The 22,268-nt window shown below is 36.1% G+C and overlaps 1 protein-coding gene across 1 annotated transcript; it reads right to left on the reverse strand.

Moving 5' to 3' along the window:
* Window positions 1-10,076: 10,076 nt before the first annotated feature.
* LOC130997493 (dihydrolipoyl dehydrogenase 2, chloroplastic-like) lies at window positions 10,077-16,966 on the reverse strand. Its single transcript, XM_057922821.1, has 15 exons — window positions 16,448-16,966; window positions 15,751-15,897; window positions 15,043-15,177; window positions 14,798-14,915; window positions 14,530-14,654; window positions 14,144-14,269; window positions 13,967-14,047; window positions 12,909-12,971; window positions 12,734-12,808; window positions 12,568-12,646; window positions 12,386-12,486; window positions 11,767-11,880; window positions 11,364-11,477; window positions 10,869-10,940; window positions 10,077-10,440 (listed from the first exon to the last, which is right to left on the reverse strand). The coding sequence occupies exons 1-15, from the start codon at window positions 16,760-16,762 to the stop codon at window positions 10,393-10,395; spliced, it is 1,713 nt and encodes a 570-aa protein (XP_057778804.1). The 5' UTR covers window positions 16,763-16,966; the 3' UTR covers window positions 10,077-10,392.
* Window positions 16,967-22,268: the final 5,302 nt, after the last annotated feature.

Raw genomic sequence — 22,268 nt, forward strand, 5'->3', positions numbered from 1 at the left:
AGCAAAGAACAACACTCACCATCCTCTTCGAATTAGCCGCACTGTAACTCATCTAATCTTTAACATAGAGAAAGACCAAACGCAAACTTAGAAAGGAACACACGGTGAAGTTAAGGATTGCAGAGATGAAGTTAAGCTAATCATTTGTCCAACTCTTCTACTACTACTTACAGCTCCTGCCCATAGGTGAGATTGTTGAGATTTTCAGGAACTGGCCCACTTAATGAATTCCTGTCGAGTCGCCTGTGCAAACAAATGATCCCTCTTTTGAGGTCTGAAGAAAGTAAAGGGACCTCAAGATAATGAAAAGAAAAATGGTTATGTTTATGTTACTTACACAACCTCTAGCAGAGCTTGTAACTCTTCAACAACTTTTATGTTTTGAACAACTATCTGTCAAACAGTGAAACACTAAAATAAACACTAAATTGCCATCTACTGTTATTAAAAAGGGCTGCGTTAAGCAAAAGAACCTTTGGGTTAAAAGCTTATCAAATCAGCATAATTTCAATTACATAATTACCTGCAGCCTCTTCGTTCCACACATATAATCAAACTGCAAATAGAATATCATTCACATAAATGTATCTCAGCTGAGGCTCTAAATAAACATCTTCGGCAGGCAGCATGCTTATAATGAACTGAACAAGTTTCACAGCAAGCTCCATCACATGGGAACTCTACAATGCTTTACATCAGTTTTCATCACATAAATGGACAACGTTACACAAATCAACATTTTCAACACCAATTTCACTTGAAAACACCAAGAGAAATTGGTATTCCACAGAACGGGGATGAGCTGCGGGTAATCATTTCAAAAGAAAAAACAGCTACTCAATTCGCATAGGTAATAAGAAAAGAAGCAGGCCTGAAAATTTCAGTTTAGCATGTAAACTCATGTAATGTCTCAGCTTAATTAAAATTTCAGTTTGCATCATTGATATTTTAACATTTCAGTTTGCATCAAACACATCCAAACCTAGGTTTCATCCTAGGGGTTGCATGTCACTACAAACAAGCAATCGAAAACCAACAAATAACCCACAATCATAACCCCAAGTAAGCATCACAATGCTTCAGCATCCAAAGAAGAAACAATCAGATTGCATCATTGACAAATTAACCAACAATCGGTTTGCATCAAACACATCCAAACCTAGGTTTCATCCTAGGGGTTGCATGTCAATACAAACAAGCAATCGAAAACCAGCAAATAACTCACAATCATAACCCCACATAGTTAGGGTTCATCCAAACCAACAATCACAACCTCAGATTCCAAATAACCAAAAATCAAAGAGTGATAGAACCAAAAATTATCTTAGCTGGATCGAGAGAAACTAGGGCTCGATCCGTGAGCAGAGGAAGGACTTTAGTGGTGTTGCGATCTCCAACCAAGGGAGACGCGGCGGCATCAAGCCAGGGCGGCGACCGGCGATTTCAGACAGAGAAGCTAGGGCTCCACTTATTCCCTTCAATTGTGCACTTCCAGTGAGGGATTAGAGAGGGAAACTGAGACGAAGAGAAAAAGAGGGAAAGAGCGGCGAAAATCAGTCGCCAGATTTTACAGAAGCGGCGCCGGAGTTTCAGAGAATGATACATCAGCGGTGGCGGCTCGGACCGCTGCTGTTCGCGGAAGAGAAATGGATAAAGGGCCTCAGCGGCGAGGATGGTGGCAAGGACGGCGGTGCAAACAGCTACGCGGCGGCGAGGACGATGGAGAATGGCGGCGAGGATGGGGGCTGACGGCGACAGTAGCCGCCTGGTTTGAAGGGAGTAAGGCGGTGTGGCTAAGAGAAAAGGAAGAGGATAGAACGGTGAGAGAGAGAGAGTGGATTGCTTAGGGTGAATTAGGAAATTAGGGTTTTAATTTTTTATAATATTATTAAAATTAAAAATAAATATTATAAAAGTAATGCATAACAGTATTGAGGCGCTCATATATAACGGTTAAAACAACCGTTATAAAAAGATGCTCATAGATAACGGTCGGCTTAACGGTTTTGCAATACCGTTATGTATGCAACTAATAGATAACGCATAAACATAACGAATTTATTCAAACCGTTATCTATTCATATAGACAACACTACATAGATAACGGATTTTTGTCAAACCGTTATCTATTCCTAAAAGTGCGCTCATACATAACGGTTTTTTAAAAAAACCGTTATGTATGCACTGTTATGTATGTAAACTTTTGTAGTAGTGTCTGGACCCTAAAATATTATACCTAATTTAATGCGTCAATCGTTTCAACATCACTATATGATGCTTTAAATATCATAACTCACTTCTAAACATCATTGTCATTAGGAGCTTGAAAGATCAGGGCTGACTTGTGAGATTATACAATCTGAAGCTTGTGAGATCATGTTGGGGTCCCGGAGAGTTGACTGACAAGTGTATGGAGGGGGGGGAATACACATGTAGGCTATTTTTCGCAAATCAAACAAACTTAACCAAATTCAAAATGAAAAGGTTGTAGACTGATACTGAAGGTAATTCAGTAAGTTGACAGCAGTCGTGCACTAGGCTTAACTGATATCCAATTAAGGCTTCAGTCTAGTTTGTAAAACAAAGTAGAGTTATTAATCTCTCTAGCTATCAATCGTCAGTAAGATCAATAACTCAGCAGCGGAATTTAAATTTAGTGCGAATAGCCTTTAGAAAATGTTTGTCACTTATAAAATCATTTGTTGCACTTTTCAGATAGTCCAGTTCAGTTGAAAACAGTTAAGCACAGAGAAAGGAAATAACTGAAAGCAAGTAAAGAACACAAGAATTTTAACGTGGTTTGGAGACATCTCCCCTACATCCACAGCCATATTATTTGTCTGACAAACACTTTGGCTTATGCTTGAAGGTGCACAACAAACCTACCAACCCACCTGGAATTGGATTTAACACTTAGCACGCCCTGACACTGTCATGTCCGATCAGCTAATGCTAAGGTAATTGAAGCCAGCGCTGTTCTACATGCATTTTTCATCTCCTTTAGCGCGTTTATTCATAGTATTTGGGCGTTTTCATTGAAGTTCTTGAGTGTCTTTGGTTTGATTTGTTAAATTTGTGTGGAATAGACTACTCGTCCGTGCTCGTGTTGTTTTGACAGGTTTTTGGACTCGATTTGTGAAGTTTTGGATGAAGCGTAGTGGAATACGCGAAGTGACGAGTCCATAGGTACGAACGGGGCAAGAATCGGGCATCGGATGAGCAAGAACGGGTGCCGAGAAGTCCGTGTGTCGGAGGACACGCGGCCGTGCGCGAGGACGGCACCAGGAAGTCGCGCGGTCCGGGCATGCGGCCGCATGCCACGGCCGCGCGAGGATGCAGAACCCGCTGGAAGACCGCGCGGGCCAGGCGCGCGGCCGCGCGAGGAGACCGCGCGAGCTCGCGCGGCCCAGCCATGCGGCCGCGCGACGGAGCCCGTGCGAGGCGCCGAGTCTTGCCCAAATTTTCCGATTTTTCACCAAAAGCGCGTTTTTGGAGTATTTTAGAGCTTAGACGACCTAGGGCACATAAATACCTTCCTTTAGCTTATTCCAAACACCTTTTATCATATTCTGACTTTTCCTGAGAGCTGTGAGACACGGAGCAAGAGCAAGATTGAAGAATCTCGACTTCTCTACGGTTTTTCATTGTTTAATGTTCATTAGTTTTATTGAGATTGTGATTGTTAGTCATATGTCTATGTGTGGCTAAGTGCCTTTTTCCCAGGGTTTAGGGAGTAAACATGATTCAAATTTCTGTCTGTTGATTTAATTAATTGAGTTTTATATTCCTTTCTATGTTCTTGTTATAACTGTTTGCTTTATTGCTTGATCACCAATTTAGCATTATCATAGGTTTTAATTTGATATCGGGAGATGATAATTAATACCTGAACTAAGAACATAGAACACTTTGATTCTAATTCTAAAGGGAATTAATAATTGTGAGGGCGTTAATCCTAGGAACTTTTAGGAGTTACATGTTAGAAGTGTGATCCAGGGATGGTAGCCTTGCATGTAATCAACGATTTGTATGCCACAGGAGTGGGTATGAATTAACTTCGAGATTGCCTTAGGAATTATCTCATTAATTGAATCAAACGTGTTAGTTAGGAGAATCTGTTGAAACCTTTGCCTTGGGAAACTCTCTTTCTTCTGTTACTTCGCATTTTCACAGTTTGATTTCTTTTTAGTGTTTCTTTATTTCAATTTAAATTTGTTTTTCAAAATCAAACCTTTACAATTCGGTTTTCCAGATAGAGTAAAGTAATTAAGAATAGGCATTGATAACCATTAGTCCCTGTGGATTCGACCTTGTTTGCCACTATATACAATTGCACCCGTACACTTGCGGCGTGTAAATAAAATAGCGAACAAGCGCCTTTAAGCTGAACTCCCTCTTGGCTTTCTAGGTGCCAAGGTAACCCAACTGGTTTAAGTTTTGGATCGGTACTAAACCACAACCACCGTTTAGTTTTATGGTACTAAACAACAACCACTCATACTCACTTTTCTCTCGATTGAAAAGGGGTTTGAACTCTTCCAACTAAGATTACTGAGAACAGGCTCTCGAGTAATCCATACTAGGCTAATGATATAACATGTGGTGCCTAGTCTAATAAGAGAGTGTAGATAATCAGTTAGACTGATTTTACAACGTTGATTACTCTCTTCTTCGATTCGAACTTTATCTATCAGTGGGAATGCTGGCTCTTAAATTCGACAGAGCTTCAGCGTATGTCTTCGAATCCGTCATCCCCAGATTGAAGGTTTTCCCCGAGCTCTATTTAAAGGCATAGTCTTGAATAGATCCGTTGGAGAGATAGTCTTCAGGATTTTTGTCGTTGTGAGACATTTCGTACTTTGAGTTGAGGCTTCAATCTGTTTCGCTCCTGATTGGTTAAGAGTTTGAGTCCTCTTTTTCCTAGGAGCATGGTGCGTCAGTACTTTGGCACCAAAAAGGAAAGTTGGCGTACTGGAAAGGACGATCTTCAAATCTGATGCATTTATTGTCGTTGCAGAAGCATTTAATGCAGATATTCTGATCTTCAGTCTGAGAACAAGAGTCAACTGATAAGGTTTCATCGATCAGTTGTGCATATGATTAGTTGTTGACTTCAGTAAGGTTGTCCTTTGTATTTCCAATATCTTTCCTCAGTTGTTCAGTCTTCAGTCAAGCTTTGGTCTTCAAAGTCTTCAGTTTTCAATCTTTGTCATCAAAGGACTAAATCTATCAGTTACCTTAGTCAAAGGACCGAACTCTAACAGTTGAGTTCAAGTGAAAGATCTAGTCTATGAAAGTGAATTTAATGGTTTTGGGATCATCAAAACTGAGATCAGATATTTCTTCTATTTTTCAACAGATCATAACTAACTTCTAAACATCATCTTATATATGGAGATTGGAGCTTGAAAAATCATTAAGGTTTTTGTGCATCTTCTCATTTAGAGTTTAAAATACCATAACTAAACTTCAAGCATCATTTCATTTGGAGTGAAAGAATAAAACTGGCTCGTGAGTATCATCTTATTTGAAATACCATAACTAAGTTTTGAGAATCATCTCGTCTAAGGCTTGAGAAAATTGATGTGATATTCAAATTATATTATATATATCAATTTATTTATTATTTCAATTGTAAATTTTCATACAAAATCAATGTACAATCCAAAAATATCTTATTTTTATGATCAAATTAAAATGAGGAAATAATTTATTTAATCACAAGTATTCATTTTTTAAAAAAATAAATGAATTTTTATTTAACTAAATAAATTTAATCAACTTTTATTGACAAAATAATTCAAATTGTATTAATCTCAATCACTCCACCAATTAAATGTGGGTTTTTGGTTTGGAGAGTAAGAGCTTCCTTTTATATAGATTTTATTTTGGTGCAATCTCATAAAAAATCAATGTGGGATGAGTGGATTTAGATAAATAACAATGAATAAATATGAAAATGTTTGGAAAATTATGATAAATAAAAATGAAAAAATATGGTAATGCCACATAGGAGTATTCCATTTTCTTATTAGATATGTGATGATTATTTTAATACTTATTCTCGTCCTAAACCTATATAATAATACCAACTAATTTCTCAAATTTGTTTAAATTTATAAAATATGTACATAAACAAATAAAATATCAAACGATAATTGGTTAATAATCTCGATAAATTTTCAAACAATAAGAAACTATTTATTTCAAATATATTTAAATATATATTTTTTTTTCAAAGTTAAGTATCTTTTTATTTATATTTTTAAATGGTAAAGTTTAATAATCATTTTATTTAACTTTTGAATTGTGAGATTTAATATAGATCCAATATATATGAGAATGTGTTAGATCAATTCGAGAATGATAATTTATTCAAAATTATTTTTTCATGATCAAATTAAATTGAAGAATCTATTTATTTTAAATGCATCTCAAATGTATCCTTTTATTTACGTTTTATTCATGGTGAGTTCAATAAAGATCAATGTGGAATGATAAAATATCAATGTGGAAACGATGATAAACTGATATATGAATGGAGATTAATCCTTTTGTTTAGATATATCGCTATGAGATTAATGTGGGAATGAAGATTTATTTCAAATTATATTACATGAAAAATTAAATTGAAAAATTTATTTATTTCATATACTCCCTTTATCTACGAAAGAACTTCCTACTTTTTCTTTTTGGGACGTCCACACACTACAAGAAATGTGCTCATAGATGACGGTTTTTAGCCGTCACCGTCATCTATGCTCTCTGAGCACTGTCAAGTATAGTCGTGTCATGTATAGTCCCTAATATAGATGGCGATTATTAACCATCGTGTATACTTACTTTTCTTGACGGTTATATATGTATACTTGACGGGTTTCAACCGTCAAATATTATATAATACATGACAACTTTTTCTCACACTTAACAACTTTTTTTTCTTAAAATTTGTGTCATTCTCTCATAGGAAGTTTTTTTATGGACGGAAGAAGTATATCTTAGTATCATTTTCTTTATTTTATATGATCAAATTAAATTGAATAACTTATTTATTTAAAATACATTGAAGTAATATTTTATATGACCAAGGTCAATTGAAGAACCTATTTATTTCAAAAATATTTATACTTTTATTTAGCTTGCAAATATGAAATCTAATTACAATTTTTTAGACTTTGAATTATGAAGTTTAATATAAATTTAATGTGAAAAACTATTGCAACTATAAAAAAAAGTATGGAGAACTATTTATTTGAAATACATATTATAAGTATTCTTTATCTAAATTTTTCCATGATTAAATTTGATAGAAAACCAATATGGAAAAGATAGATGAGCTAATGTATTCATGAGCTCTTTCTATTGATTCAATAACATATACATTCAAAGCATATAAAAAACTACCGCTATATATTTTAAAAAAAAATTAATCTAGCTTCTACAAGAATAAACTTATTTTTATTAGTATATTGAAATATATTTTTATCTTTTTCTAAAAGCTAGATTGAGCTAAAGACTGAACTATATAGATATTAGGTTAAATATATTTAATATATATAAGACAAAATTTTGGGCTTGCACTGGGCTCCAGCCTAAAATTGAGGATGAATGTGGTATCTTCAATATGTAACTTATTATATGATTGATGGTTACTAACTAAGTACTAACGAATCATAATTAACATCTAGTTAACCTATAATAGGTAATTAACGATTGCGGCTGCAAGAGTTTTGGCGTACTATTAATGTCGATAGGCGATAGCACAACATTATATTTGTTGACATGAAAGTATTTCAATTCCGGAAATTAGACAACATTTCCTGCAAATGATCAAATAAATAGTGTTGTTAGCAAAAAAAACTGTTACTCCAAAATGTTTAAAATAAAAATTGTCGGTGAAATAGTTGAAGTTGAAGGACGACAGCTGGAGTTACAAAATGTTGGAGCATATTCATCAATCAAATAAATGACTTCTTTATTACAAACGTTTCATCAACTCTTTTTGGTCACGTATTATATGATTTGCGTGGAGATGATTTATATATGCTTTAAAATATACTGAGGAATGGAGTCATCGCAATTTCAAGCATTAAAAAGGGAACAATTCTTTGGTACACAAAGTAGAAGTATTTAATTCTATTCGAAAACAAAGTTGAAGTATCCCACAATTTTTTGTGTACCACTATGTCCCATTCTTATATTTATTATTTTAAAAATATTTTTTATAAAAATAAAACTTATTACTCCCTCCGTCCCGTTATTAACGGCACGTTTCTTTTCGGCACGGAGATTAAGAAAAGTAGAATTAAGGGAATTAGATGTGTAGTGTTATTTTAATTAAAAACACACACACAGTCACACACACTGCCTCTCTCTCTGCCTCACCGGTACACGGCGGCGCCGGCGCCGGCGAGCGCCGCCTCGTCGGCTCCTCCCCCCGTCCTATCTCTCCCTTCCCTCTCTCCATGGCAGAAACCAAACAAAAATTAAAAATTCTTCCCAAAATTGAAGAAATTGCAGAAACCAAATCGAAGAAATCGAAGAAACCAAATCGAAGATTTCAGAAACCAAATCGAAGAAACCAAACAAATTTTTCAGAAATCAGATCGAAATTAATTCCAAACAAGTTTCGAAATTAAATCCCCAAATCGGAGCCCTATATTCCCAAATCCACGGCCTCCTCTCGAATCCACAACTCCACAAATCGGAGCCCTAGAGGAGGGCGGCGCGCTGGAGGAAGGAGAAGATGGACGGCGGACGTGGACGACGTGGAAGGACGACGCGGGAGGAAGGAGAAGATGAACGGCGCGCTGGAGGAAGGAGAAGATGAACGGCGCGCGACCGGGTGGTGGGGGGGCGCGAGGGCGGTGGTGGCGGTGGAGGCGACGGGCGGTGGTGTTTGAAGAGAGAAGGGAGGCAGGACTGGTAGGGGGGGAGGAGAGAGAGAGAACCGGGTGGTGGGGGCGCGAAGGCGGTGGTGGCGGTGGAGGCGACAGACGGTGGTGTTTGAAGAGAGAAGGGAGGCAGGCGGCGACTGGTAGGGGGGAGGAGAGAGGGAGAAAGAGAGAGAGAGAACCGGGTGGTGGGGGGGCGCGAGGGCGGTGGTGGCAGTGGAGGCGACGGGCGGTGATGTTTGAAGAGAGAAGGGAGGCAGGCGGCGACTGGTAGGGGGGAGGAGAGAGAGAGAATAGAGTTATGATTTATTTAAGGTAATTAGGGAGTATTTTAATGCTTAATTCACCCCTTATTTTTTTCAAAAAATGAAACGTGCCATCAATAACGGGACAACCCAAAAAGGAAAACGTGCCATTAATAATGGGACGGAGGGAGTATAATACTATGAATTATACTTAAATTTTATTTCAAAAAATTAAATTTTTAAAAAAATATATACCATGACTTTGAATTTATCAATCAATTATTAGCTAAGAAAAGTGAAATTAAATAATTAAAAATAATTATATACCATGAAATAAACCCTAGTTAATAATCATAAAATTAAACTAAAGCATATAAAAATGAATTTGAAGAAAAAATATATAAGAAAATAAATAAAATTGAAAGTGGAACACGAAGTGGGACATAAAATATGGTACACTGAATCTCATTCCAAGTATTTGATTCTATTTGAAAAAATGAACTCTAATTAAGACTGTTAAGTGATACTCCAATTGTTTTGATGACACCACGGGTGATTAGGCTTTTGAGCACTTCAAGATTTGAGATTCCACTTCAATTGTTTTATATTGCATGTGCTTCGGAATTCAAATTAATGATCCATCTAATATGGATTTTAACTCCACTATCATAATTCAAATTTTAAATTCAATTGAAAAAATAAAATAAAAAAATAGATCAATCAACTCCTTCAATTTATACTTAATGTTTGCTAACCTATTTAATGTCAACTCCGTATTCAATTTCCTACCAACCACATGACTAACCTAATTTTATATACTCCACTAAATTGTTATGAAAATAAAGACTTTGAATAGATTTAAAATGCCAGAGTGAGAACACGAGAGAGGAAAATTTGTACCGGAATTTGAAAATTCCCTACATTGTTACAACAAATATGGAAGAAGATATCTTATTCGACTGATAAATAAAGAAGGTTTATTTCAAGTTCCACAAATTCATACAACAAGCTGATGACCGGTCTTCGATAAAGTGAATTCCTAGAGCACATAAGAAACTGACTAAAATGTTTGTACACAAATCCAAAAATTTTGCCATAAAACCTTCAGACGAACTAGTGGAGACTTCGGTAAAATAGAGAACAATGGCAATACTATGTAAGAGAATCCGTTTCAGCATTTCCTCTCCATGATCGACAGCTTTAAGAACCTCGAGAAGTCATGTATCCGAATAAATTACAACACCCCGAGAAACCTAAACGGGGACTGGCTCAGCAACTGTTTTAGAGGCACTGAGTTTAACCTGCAGTTACAAAAGCAAGTGGAAGTACGTTAATTCTCCGAAGAAGATATTTACAATGAGACTTTGACCCTCAATGAAGATGTGCCCTCAATTAATGGTAATCAGTGTTCATTCTTTAAGCAGATTATCTTAGAGGAGAACAGAAGTCATCTAATGTACCATTGAAAAATCAGAGGGGGCTTCGGTTCAGGAGTTAAGAATGGTTTCCCTTTTACCTGCAGTTTATGTTTGCAAGTGCATGAGGAGTCTGACTAGCTAGCATTTTGCTAATTTCTCGCCCTCCAAAAAAGAGGTTTGCATAGGGTAGGAACTTATACTTTAGCTAAGAATAGTTTTCCTATGTGTTTGTGTGATGTTAGCGAAGATATATATATATTAAAGCACAGATCTTGTCCTGTCCAGAAATTTATAAAGAACCGAAGTGTTACCTTTGCTGATTTAAAGAGCTCGTCCAGCACTTCAGACAGGGTTGGATGTGCATGCACAGCAAATTTTATGTCCTGCAAAGTACATAGTAGCAAGAGAATAAATAAACATCTGAAACTAAATGCAGATTATTCTAATTAAATCTATTTGGCCATAATTTAATTTGTTTTTGGTGTAGTTGGAAAGCAAATAAGGGTCCTTGTTTTCAACCGTTTTTGGTGATCATAGACCTCATTGCAGATCAAGTAAATTTTCAGGAAATGCACAATCAATGAATCAAATACATTTACTAACGAAAAGTCATGAAATGAGGAGTCTGAAAAGCTAATCAATAGTAAACTGTGCACAAAGCCATCAAGCAGGAGAATTTCCTGTACATTTTATTTTTCTACTGTAAGACATTTTCTTGCTTTCCAGGCTACAGTTTACGCAGTTGGTATCTTACCTACAAGGCTCTTTATAAAGTGTAGTAGGTTGTATTTTATAGGTAAACATACCTGTATACGTGTTCCCATGGCGATAGCATTAGATGCCTCATGTATGAGATCTGCAGCATGTAATCCAAAAATATGAACCCCAAGGATCTCACCATTGTCAGGCCTGTATATCAACTGTAAAGAACACTGGAGTCAGTATGCATACCGAATTGTAGTATTATATATATCATATTTAGAAGAACCAAATGGAAATGTGAGCCAAATACGCAGCACTATACCCTGATAAACTTCTTTGTAACTCAACTTTTAAAAGATTCTTTTTAAAATGTATTATCTAAAGGGCAGCATTTGTGATTTGTTGACCCTTCACCAACAATTATTCAGAGCTCAGATCATAGGAACCAAGAGGGAAAACAATCAAATGAACTAAAACTGAAGCAACTTATTGTGAATTATGCATTACCTTGGCCATTCCTTCTCCTTCATTTTCAGCAAGGGCTTTTGTGTTTGCTTTGAAACTTGTTTTGGCAATGCTTACTTCAAATCCTTCCTTCTCAGCCTTTTCTCTGGCTTGAGGCTGAAAAGGTTATAAAGATTTAGCAGCAGTAAAGAGACTAGCAAAAGAAACTTCCTGAAAGCAACAATCAATATTTGTTTTCTTATACTGTGCTTGTAAGGAATTATGTCAAACATCCACTGCAATACGCTCAGGAGAAAGAAATACTTCCTTTCTCAAAAGAATCATATCAAATTTACATCTTATTCTGTTACCACTATTACACCTATAAAACTATTGTCTTTTAACCTATAAGATTCATGGTATAATTACACAAGCGATCAGTTGGCCACTCTTCGCAACAAAAGCCATCATGAAGCATGACTAAAATTGACTCGCAGCACACTTATATTTACTCCCCAAGTTAAAGAAGCAAAAGGTACTTGAATGACTAGGAGAGCTAGATTCACATATGAATTGAAGGAAATATCTGAAATAGCTAACCGGTGTATTTCTATATTCTATAGGATTCAAAAATCAAGTAAGAAGCAACTGACTATAAGCAATTTGAGATGGAAAGACATACCTCAGTCAATCCTACCATACTGATTTCCGGATGGGTGAAACATGCTGCTGGAATGCTTAAATGGTTCAGGACATGGTCGTTCCCTGTAACTTGCTCAACAACTGAGACCAATTTCTGAGGTTACTGACAGCTATAAATGATAGGCTAAATCAAATTGTTGAAGTTTCATATGAACTTCATACCAGATATTCCTTGTGCACTTGCTGCATGGGCAAGCATCATTTTCCCATTAGCATCCCCAATGCAATACAAATGAGGAACCTAACAAGCAGAACTTAGGGTGAGTAAAAGGCACAACGTATATAATACTGAACATCAAAAACAAGAAAAAGGAAACTGCAGACTCACCAACTTCCCATTTGCATCAATAACTCTCATGCGCTCATCAACAGGGACAAATCCACGTTGTGTTTGAACATTAATCTGGATTTGGAAGTAAATTTATTTTAAAAAATATAGCTTGCAAATTTTAAATTCATTTTTGCAACGATGCTACAATTTCAAAATGGTCAGTTTCACTAACATTTTCCAAACCAAGCCCTTTAGTGAATGGGGCCCTTCCAGTCGCTATAAGTGCAGCATCTACCTGCAGGTAGTCATGAATCTCATTACACACTTCCAATTCCAATTAACAGTAGAAACAAAACAGATGGAGAAGAATATAATTGAACAAAGAAGCACTGGCATACAGCACCTATCAATATCATAGTCCAATTATATCAAGTGCGAGAACAATCTAAAAGATTAGAGGGGAGGAGGGGATTTAACACTTCAGATAAAAGATTTGCAATTTATGGCATCACATACAATCTTTCTTCATTTAAATCTCTTTTCTCAGCTTGATAAATATTTGCTACAGAATTTTATACTCCCTCCGTCCACGAAATAAACTCCTACTTGCCCTTAAATATTTGTCCACGAAATAAACTCCTACTCTGCTTTTTGGACAATTATACCCTCCCTTGCTTTAAATTTACTACACTTTTATCTATTAGGCCCACTTTATTCCACCATTACTTATTAGTAGTAGTAGTAGTAGTAGTAGTAGTAGTAGTAGTAGTAGTAGTATTATCCTTATTATTATTATCCTTATTATTATTATCCTTATTATTATTATTATTATTATTATTATTATTATTATTATTATTATTATTATTATTATTATTAGTATTCATATTATTATTATTATTATTATTATTATTATTATTATTATTATTGTTGTTATTGTTATTATTATTATTATTATTTATTGTTATTGTTGTTATTATTATTATTATTATTATTATTATTATCAAATTGCTAGTTAAAGATTAGTAAAAGTAATCACAATACATAAACACTACTCTTTTAGTCTTTTACACCACCTTTACACCACCTTTTTCAGCTTTCTTAGTCTCCGTGCCGAACCTCAACTGGGAGTTTATTTCGTGGACGGAGGGAGTATTAAATAACCCAACTTGCTCGGTAGCATATGCCGCTGTGTATTGAATTTAAACTTGCAATTGCCCAAGTGCAGAGGTTAAGACTTTATATAGGATTTCCATGCCCAGATTTCCCCTGGGATAGATTTCTGAGCATTACCTCCAGAGTTTCCTTTGGTTCCTTTGTCTTTGCATCAATGAGCTCTATTTGTACTGGCTTTCCATCTTTTGCAGGAGTGATCTGTACAAGGAGTCAACTTCATAAAAATTGAGGATGGATGTTTGAGTTATTTTATTCATCTGTACATAAAAGTAGAAAATTTTGACTGGTAAGCACCTTGCTAGCAAATACACCAGTGTAAGAATCAATCTTGCGGGGATTAACGAGAACTCGCTGAGCTAATTTTCCAATCTCAGGATCAAAGCCCGGCATGATTTGATCCAAAGCTTCAACGAAAGTAACCTGTGCAGTTCAGCAGTAATTAGATCATCAATGTCCTTATGACATGCCATTAGCCTTAAGAATATGTGTAAAAGAGCCTGCCATATAGGTCTATGCTTAGGCATAGTGTATCTGTATATGATGAGCAATGGTGGTAATGGAAGTAGGATTATCAAAAAGACGTAAAAAGAAACCTCTACTGCCATAACCCAAAAAGATTTCTGACACTGTTGACCTAAACAGTCTAGATACAAATAATAGGGAAGAATAAACTATCACACCTCACTTCCAAGTGCTGTATACACATCACTGAACTCAAGCCCAATGTAGCCACTTCCAACAATAGCTATCCACTGTGGAACAAATTCCAATTTAAGTGCATGGTCACTGGTAATAACTGTCTTGCCTGCAGTCAATTGAAATCAAGTATGGAATGACTAGAGATCAGAACATATCGCCTGCCTAAGATAAGTGAAACAGTGAAAATTCTGACAAAAATAGATTGAAGATTAAGACAAGAGCAAATGTAAAGAGCAGAAAAGCAGCTACCATCAACTTCAATTCCCTTGGGCACTAAAGGAACAGAACCAGTAGCAACTATTATGTCTTTTGCAGTTATAATCTTATCTCCAGAATCTCCTTTCCCAAATTTCAACTTTTGTGGACCCTGAATATGGTTTGAGTATAGACATGTCAATGAAGATAATATAATATAGTTTCCATTAGTTATAAACTAAAGAAATTTTCTAAATATTCACGACTAGGATCTCTTAGAACTCAAGATGTGGACTCACCAAAATTGTACCAAAACCTGTCAATATATCAACACCAAGAGCTTTCATTGAGTTGGTCAAGTTGCCTCTGATCTTTGAGGCCAAATTGTTCGCATGATCAGCAACTTTCTGTCTGTCATATCCAGCCGCTGCAACCTATCATTATGTCAAAATGATGACCAGGAAGTTCATGAAACATGACCCAGAAGGGAGAGAAAACCTTATTCTAGTAACTGAACAGAAAAATCTTATATCTATCACTCTCCTGCTATGCAGATTACATAAAATCAAAGGATGTACTAGAGCTTCAGACTGGTTTATCAAACTTTCTATTCAGACCCTTACCTCTATTCATCTTAAGCAGGACATAAATAACTTAGAGAGTATTAACTTTTGACTTGATGTCAATAACACTTCACATTTTTCTTTTGAAGCGTCCCACTTCCTGGACTCTTATACTAAATAGAAATGGATATCAACTAAAATTTAGGACAATTTTCTCTAAAATATAGAATACATGTAGGATCCACTTTACTTGATTTTGCAATTGTGTCAGTGAATTAAGCTTGAAGTTAAAAGAATTACGTAGTTGTTATTAATACTCATGACAAATCTTAGAACCATGTACTCAATACATTGAACTTCACAGTCACAAGGAAATTAGAAATATTACAATAAATCTAAGAACCATTTTGCACACACTTCAGTCTTCACAGGAAAGAGAAGTACCTGCAAACCAAAGGATTTCATATGTTGTTCATTTTGAAGCTCTCGCATGCGACCACTGACAGCAAGAAGTGCTTTAGAAGGAACACAGCCTCTATTGACACATGTTCCTCCAACTATGTCCCCTTCAATGATAGCAGTTTTCAAGCCCTGCAATTCATACAAGTTCAAGATGATTGTCCAACAAACAGAATACTACAGTGATGTGACACCACAATTATGATACAAATCACAAAAGAGATGGTATTCAAGATGGCTATGCTGGAGATGGATATAGATGCCTACTTAACAGAATCAAATAGTTCATGTGGCAATCGAACAAAAGAAAATAGTTGAATGGAAAACACGAAAGAGAGGCATAATTCTGGTGGGAAAAAACAATTTACACTCTCTTTTTATAATATTTGAAATACTAATACACTTCCAGATATATGTCATATGTATGCATATTGGTTAACGTAACAACATTCTTGGCATTAAACAGAAAAATTAAATTCAAAAATGGAAAAAGGAAAGTTTGTATACCTCGTCACTTATAACTTATTAATGTTCGGTAGCAATTCTCCCACCAAATTAGTTGATCTCAGAAGACATTGCATACATATTCAATTTAACCGCAGGCAAACCGTAAAAGACTCGGCAGCAGAAACCGAAAGGAAATCTAAAACAGAGCGCAACGGTAGCAAACAACTAACTCTACCTTCTCAACAGCATGAAGCGCGGCGCCATGGCCGCCAACTCCAGCTCCAATAATCACGAGATCGTAGTCGAAGCCGCCAGACGATGGCGCGCCGTTGCCTTTCAAGGCCGCCAGAACTCCATTCAAATTGAAATGCTGGGAACGCGAATTGAAACGAGCTAAGCGCAAGGAAGACGCATCAGGGGAGGCGCCGGCGCCGAATGCCTCCCTCCGGAGGCCGCAGAAGCGGAGCGAGCGCGGCGCGGTGGAAGAGGCGGCGGAGGATCGGGTGATCGGCGAGGGAGAAGAGAAGGAGAGAGAAATGGCGGAGTGCATTTTGGAGAAGGAGAAGTATGAGTATGCGCAGTGTGGGAAGGAGGGGTGGTTTAAATGGGGGCGGTGGAGCTTTGGGAGGTCCGTTGAGGGATGGCGGAGTTTGCTAAGACTCTTTTAGTATTGTTTTCAGGTTCTGCAGCTCAACTAAAACAAAACACCTTTTCCATTTCTTCTTTTTCATTTAATTTACGACACCAATCGCATAATTATTTTTTTCCTATAAAAATTCTAATTGTTACCTTTTTATATAAAATATTTTCTCCAAATTAGGATATTCAAATTATATAATTAAAAATATAATATATTTACTTGATCGGTATTTTAAATATTGTTCCTTAAAAACACCAAACCTACATATATCATATTACATTACATGTCTTCTCCTTGGACTAAATCAGTAGGTTTGATCGAAAAATAAATAGTTCACTATGATTTGTGATTGAGCTTTAGCATTTATTTGATTTTTGACTAGGATATTCTAAAAATAAATTGAAGTTGAAAACAAACAAGCACTAAAATTCGGATCATAGATTATAATTAGAGTCTCGTCTGGAGATAGTCACTTGAACAGTAAAACACAATATTTGGTCACCCATCTAAAAAATACAAATTTTGATCATTTTTTAAGTTTTAAGATTGTTTTGTTCTTAATTAGAGCGGATCATATTCGGGTTTGTGCACGAGTTAGATACATTTTGCACTATTAGTGCCAAAGTACCAATAAAAAAAAACAAATTAAGTAAATTGATACTTTTTGCACAAATGATAATATTAGTGTCAAAAACACCAACATAAATTAAAAATAATTGCACTCGTCTACATAAGACAAGACAGTGTATCAGCACAAATATATGACAATGTTGACACTAATATGGTCACTAGTATTGTTCGTGCATGACTCTATTGGCACCAATAGTGCCAAGTGTAACAATTTACTTGATTTTTTTTTTTCTGTTGGTACTTTTGACAATAATAGTGCAAGTGTACCTAACTCGTGCGCAAATCCGAATCTTGTCCTCCCTAATTAAGGGCAAAACAATCCTAAAACATAAAAAAAAATGACACAATCTTGTGTTTTTCAAATCAGTGATCAAAATTTGTGTTTCATTCTTGAAAATGGCCACGCGGATGCATTGTTTTTATAATTAATTCAAAAATAAATTCATTCACTTATCTAGTACTTGATATTTTCAATTAAGCTAAAATATCAGTTCTCAAATATTTATTAACATGAGATATCTATACTATATTAAAAAGGGAGTTTCCAATTTAAAATCAATTTCAAATTGATTTCAAAATTGAGTGGCAATATTGTAGTTATAATAAAATTGAAGGTTTATGTTTAAACTATATATTTTTCTTTTTACTTTCATTTCCTTTAACTTCTTACTTGTTGTTACATTTCTTTCTAAAATTGAGAAATTGGATTAATTATAAAATATTTAATATGCATATCAAATTAAAGATCACGATAAGAGCTTTAATATGATATATTTTACAAAAATATTTGATTTAAAATGTAAAAATTAAATTTGTTTAAATATTAAAGTTTTATAAATTTCTCTATCCTCTCTCATCCTTTTTTTTTAATAAATATATTTTAATTCTTTTTAATTAGTATTTTATTTTTAATTTTTTAACTTATATTTTTTTTTTATTTTTCATAATATCAAATTTATAATTGTGATTTTGTTTGATATTCAATTCAAATAGATTCAATTAAAATTTATTTTTTTATCATATTTATAAGTGTAATAATTGAATTAGTATTAATTTTATATAAATATAAAAATTAAAAATATTTTTCTGTGCATTGCACGGGATGCAAAGGCTAGTTATCATAATTTTTGGGCTTGAATTTGCACATGAGATCCTCATCCTCTATCCTATTTTTGGTATCCCACGCTATGTTTCGCCTTCAATTTGTGGATTGGTTGAAGCATTTCTAGCATGCCTAATTCATCTGGGATTGATCCTTTCAACAACTTGTGTGAGAGGTTGAGTTTGAGCTGCAGATTCTTGATCCCTTCAATCACTGGTTCTCTGACAGGTCATGATTCGTGAAACTGATCAGGCGGCTATGGTTGCATTAATGGTGCCATTGACAATGAGAAAATCGAATTCAAAGAGAGAAGTTGGGATTGAGTCTATGAGTTGATTCTTCTTAAACGAAGATCAGTGAGGGGGTTTGAGGAGAGAGATCGTTCTTTGGAGTTGGCCTTACAGCAATGGAAGTCTATAAACTTGTATTGGGATTAGGCCAGAAATTTTGTTTTTGGGAAGGTCCAAGTAAACGAGTGAGCTCAATTCAAAACAATCATTTTAAAAAAAAAATAAAAGAAAGGTGAGGATATAAAGGCAAAGTCTATCCTACACTATGTTTTTTACACTCCTATGCTAAGATAATGACAAGTGGACACCATCTTTACTCAATTCCAAAACAACTTAAATTTTGACCCCATAAAAAATTAATATTTACATTGAAAACCCACCTATTTTGTAAAATGGCACAGATAATCTAATCACAACTCTAAATTTTTTCTATAATTTGTAAATCTACTGCATCCCCGCGCTTCGCCTAAAATGGTATCAGAGCGAGTTTTTATTGAGGAATTATATTATATTTAATTTAATTTGTAATTAATCTATGTGGAAGAAGACTCCATTTAAAAATTATGGATTCGAACACTTGTCCTAGATGTATTATATACATGAATTCTCTCCAACATCTGGAGAGAGAAACCACTCATCTACTAGACGAGCTCAAATGGAACAATCGAGTCCTCGTAACGAATATTCGTCGATGGAAAGACGGGAATATTATTCGTGATATCATCACGAGTATTAGATCCTATCATGACCACCTTTTGGAAATCGCCGAGACTAGAGCGGCGGTTGAACAAACCAGAGTTGACATCCATCCATCTCACGACTAATGGAACAGAAGGACAAGGCCAGTACCGCTTTCCGGACGTACCAGCTAATCAAGCCAGATTCTTCCGAAAAAAATTGAATTACGGGAGATTCAAAAGACGGTGGAATTTTATGGCAACAAGCTATATGACATTCCCATGGAAATGAGCCAGATATCAACCAAGCAAGAGGAAATCCTGGTTCTCTTGCATGATATCAAGAAGAGGGTGGAGGAGATCGAAAGGCGAAAACCATGTTTCGGAAGAATTCGGAAAAATACATGGTCCAAAGATCCAACCTATCCCTTACCACTCGATGCAAACGATAAAAAATTGAATGAGGCGGCAGCCCGATTCTTAAAAGGGAAAAATCATGAATAACCTGGAAAGAATCGAGCTGGATGATCTACAAGAGTTAGCCGAATCTTTTGCTAATCTCAATATAGTAGATCTCAAGATGAATCAAGGAGATCCCGCGCCAAAGGTCGATGTGCCACCACAAGGAAATCCACCATGTGAGGTACCACCACCGGTGGAGTCAGCAAGTTGGGGTCCCTAGAACTATGAGCATTCATATGGTCTTAGTTCTAGAAGAAGGAGACCAAGACCAAAGACGCAGGATAATCCCGTTGGGAAGGTTATATTGGAATTTGGAACCAATCCACCCATATGGATTGATTCTCAATCTTGACGGAGCAAGATTCCAAGATTGGGAGACGCTAGTTGATAAATGGGCATCCTCAATGAAAGTTGTAGAGCTGGCAAAACGGGCGGGCCGGGCCAACCCGGCCCGGCCCAGCGGGCTTTTGAGATTGACCGGGTCGGGCCGGCCCGGCCCGAATTCGACCGGGCTACCAATTTTCAAGCCCAGCCCAGCCCAGCCTCGATCGGGCTATCGGGCGGTCGGGCCAAACCCGCCCAATGATTTTTTTTTTCACTAAATTCTATTTTTCTTTTTACACAAAATTAAATAAACTAAGATAAATCTAAATAATAATTATAAACAATATAGAAATATAAAATCATATTAGTCTACTACAATCAACAACTCATATCAACATTTCTTTTGTATAACTAGAAATTATTCCCAACAATTTGCATTATTTTACTATTTTCATTTTATGTTTCCTAACAATTGGTCCCAACAATTCTAACATATACATATATTTTAAGTTTTTCTTTTTCTTTTCTATGGAATGGTACAACTACTCTAAACATTAATTAAAATAAGAGACATTGAAAAGAGAAGATAATTTTCTTTCTCTTCCAACTAAAATGGGTAATACACCTATATATATATTGAAACTCTTCAACTTTCAAATAAAAACTTAAGTAAAAATAGAATAATAGTAATTAATAAAAATAAAATATTAAAATTAACCGGGCGGGCTTTTTAGCCCGAAAACCACGGGCTTTTTAGCCCGGGGCCCGATTAGCCCGACGGGCTCATTGGGCGGGTTTTTTAGGCCCGGGTTTTTTCGGGCCTACATTTTGTACAGCCCAACCAGCTCAAAACACGGGCGGGTCGGGCCGGCCCTTCAGGCCGGGTCAATTTTTGCCAGCTCTAGAAAGTTGCCATTACAGCAATTGAGTATAACAAGGAAGAATTCATCAGAATCTTTGAGGCAAGTTTTTCCGGAATGGCAAAGCAATACTGGGAAAACACAGCTATCCAACACAAGAATGAATTGTTTAAAATCGATTCTTCCCTAGAAATCGTCAGGATTGCGACAATAGCAATCAAGGATCACTTCCTTGGAAAATGATTTTTCGACGAAGCAGGAGAGGAGAAGCGAAGGAAATATTGCGAAGCATTCTTGAGCCTAAAACTGGTTGTTTTAGAGCCCAAAACGCTGGACGAATTTCCACCCCCTCTGCGCTCTATATTTTAATGCAGAGAACGTAGATGAAAAACTCACCATGGAACTCTTCTTTCTGAAGTTTCCAAGTCCATTGAGAGAAATGTTCATCCATGAATACAAGTCACCAGGGGCATACCGCATCGACAATATTGGGAGAATGATGTCTTATGTCCACCGAAAGCTGTCAGAATGGTGCCAACAAGCTGCGATCCAAAAGAATCTCAAGAAATTAAGACGGATCAATCAAGGAACTCCTTTGATATGTGACAACATTGACCTTCCAACAGAAATCGAAGGGGAAGTCCCTTATCAAAGAAAGATGAACAGGTTCCAGCCCTACGCTAAAGAACCAAGAGCAATGCGAGGTTCGTGGAAACCTAAAACCATGTGGTCCAAGCAGAAGACCCGTTCCTACAAGTCAGGCCAGAGGAGTGGACCATCAAGAAGCCGGTTTCCATCTAAAAAATGAACTCCGGTGAGAAAAACTTTCTGGCGTACTCAAGCCAAAACAAATGAAAGTTTCAAGGATTGCAACTGTTAGACATGCGGTGCAAAATGACATATATCAACCAATTGCCCTGATAACGAGAAAAGAGGGATGAAGAGATTCGAATCCACACCGGATATCGAAGATGCCATCTACAACCAAGAACTGATACCAGTGTATCAATTCGAAGATATATCCTCTGAGGAGAGTATATACGAACAAGAAGAAATCTTCAGTTCTGAAGA

Source organism: Salvia miltiorrhiza, chromosome 8 (assembly GCF_028751815.1).
Source record: "Salvia miltiorrhiza cultivar Shanhuang (shh) chromosome 8, IMPLAD_Smil_shh, whole genome shotgun sequence".
Classification (NCBI taxonomy): Eukaryota; Viridiplantae; Streptophyta; class Magnoliopsida; order Lamiales; family Lamiaceae; genus Salvia; species Salvia miltiorrhiza.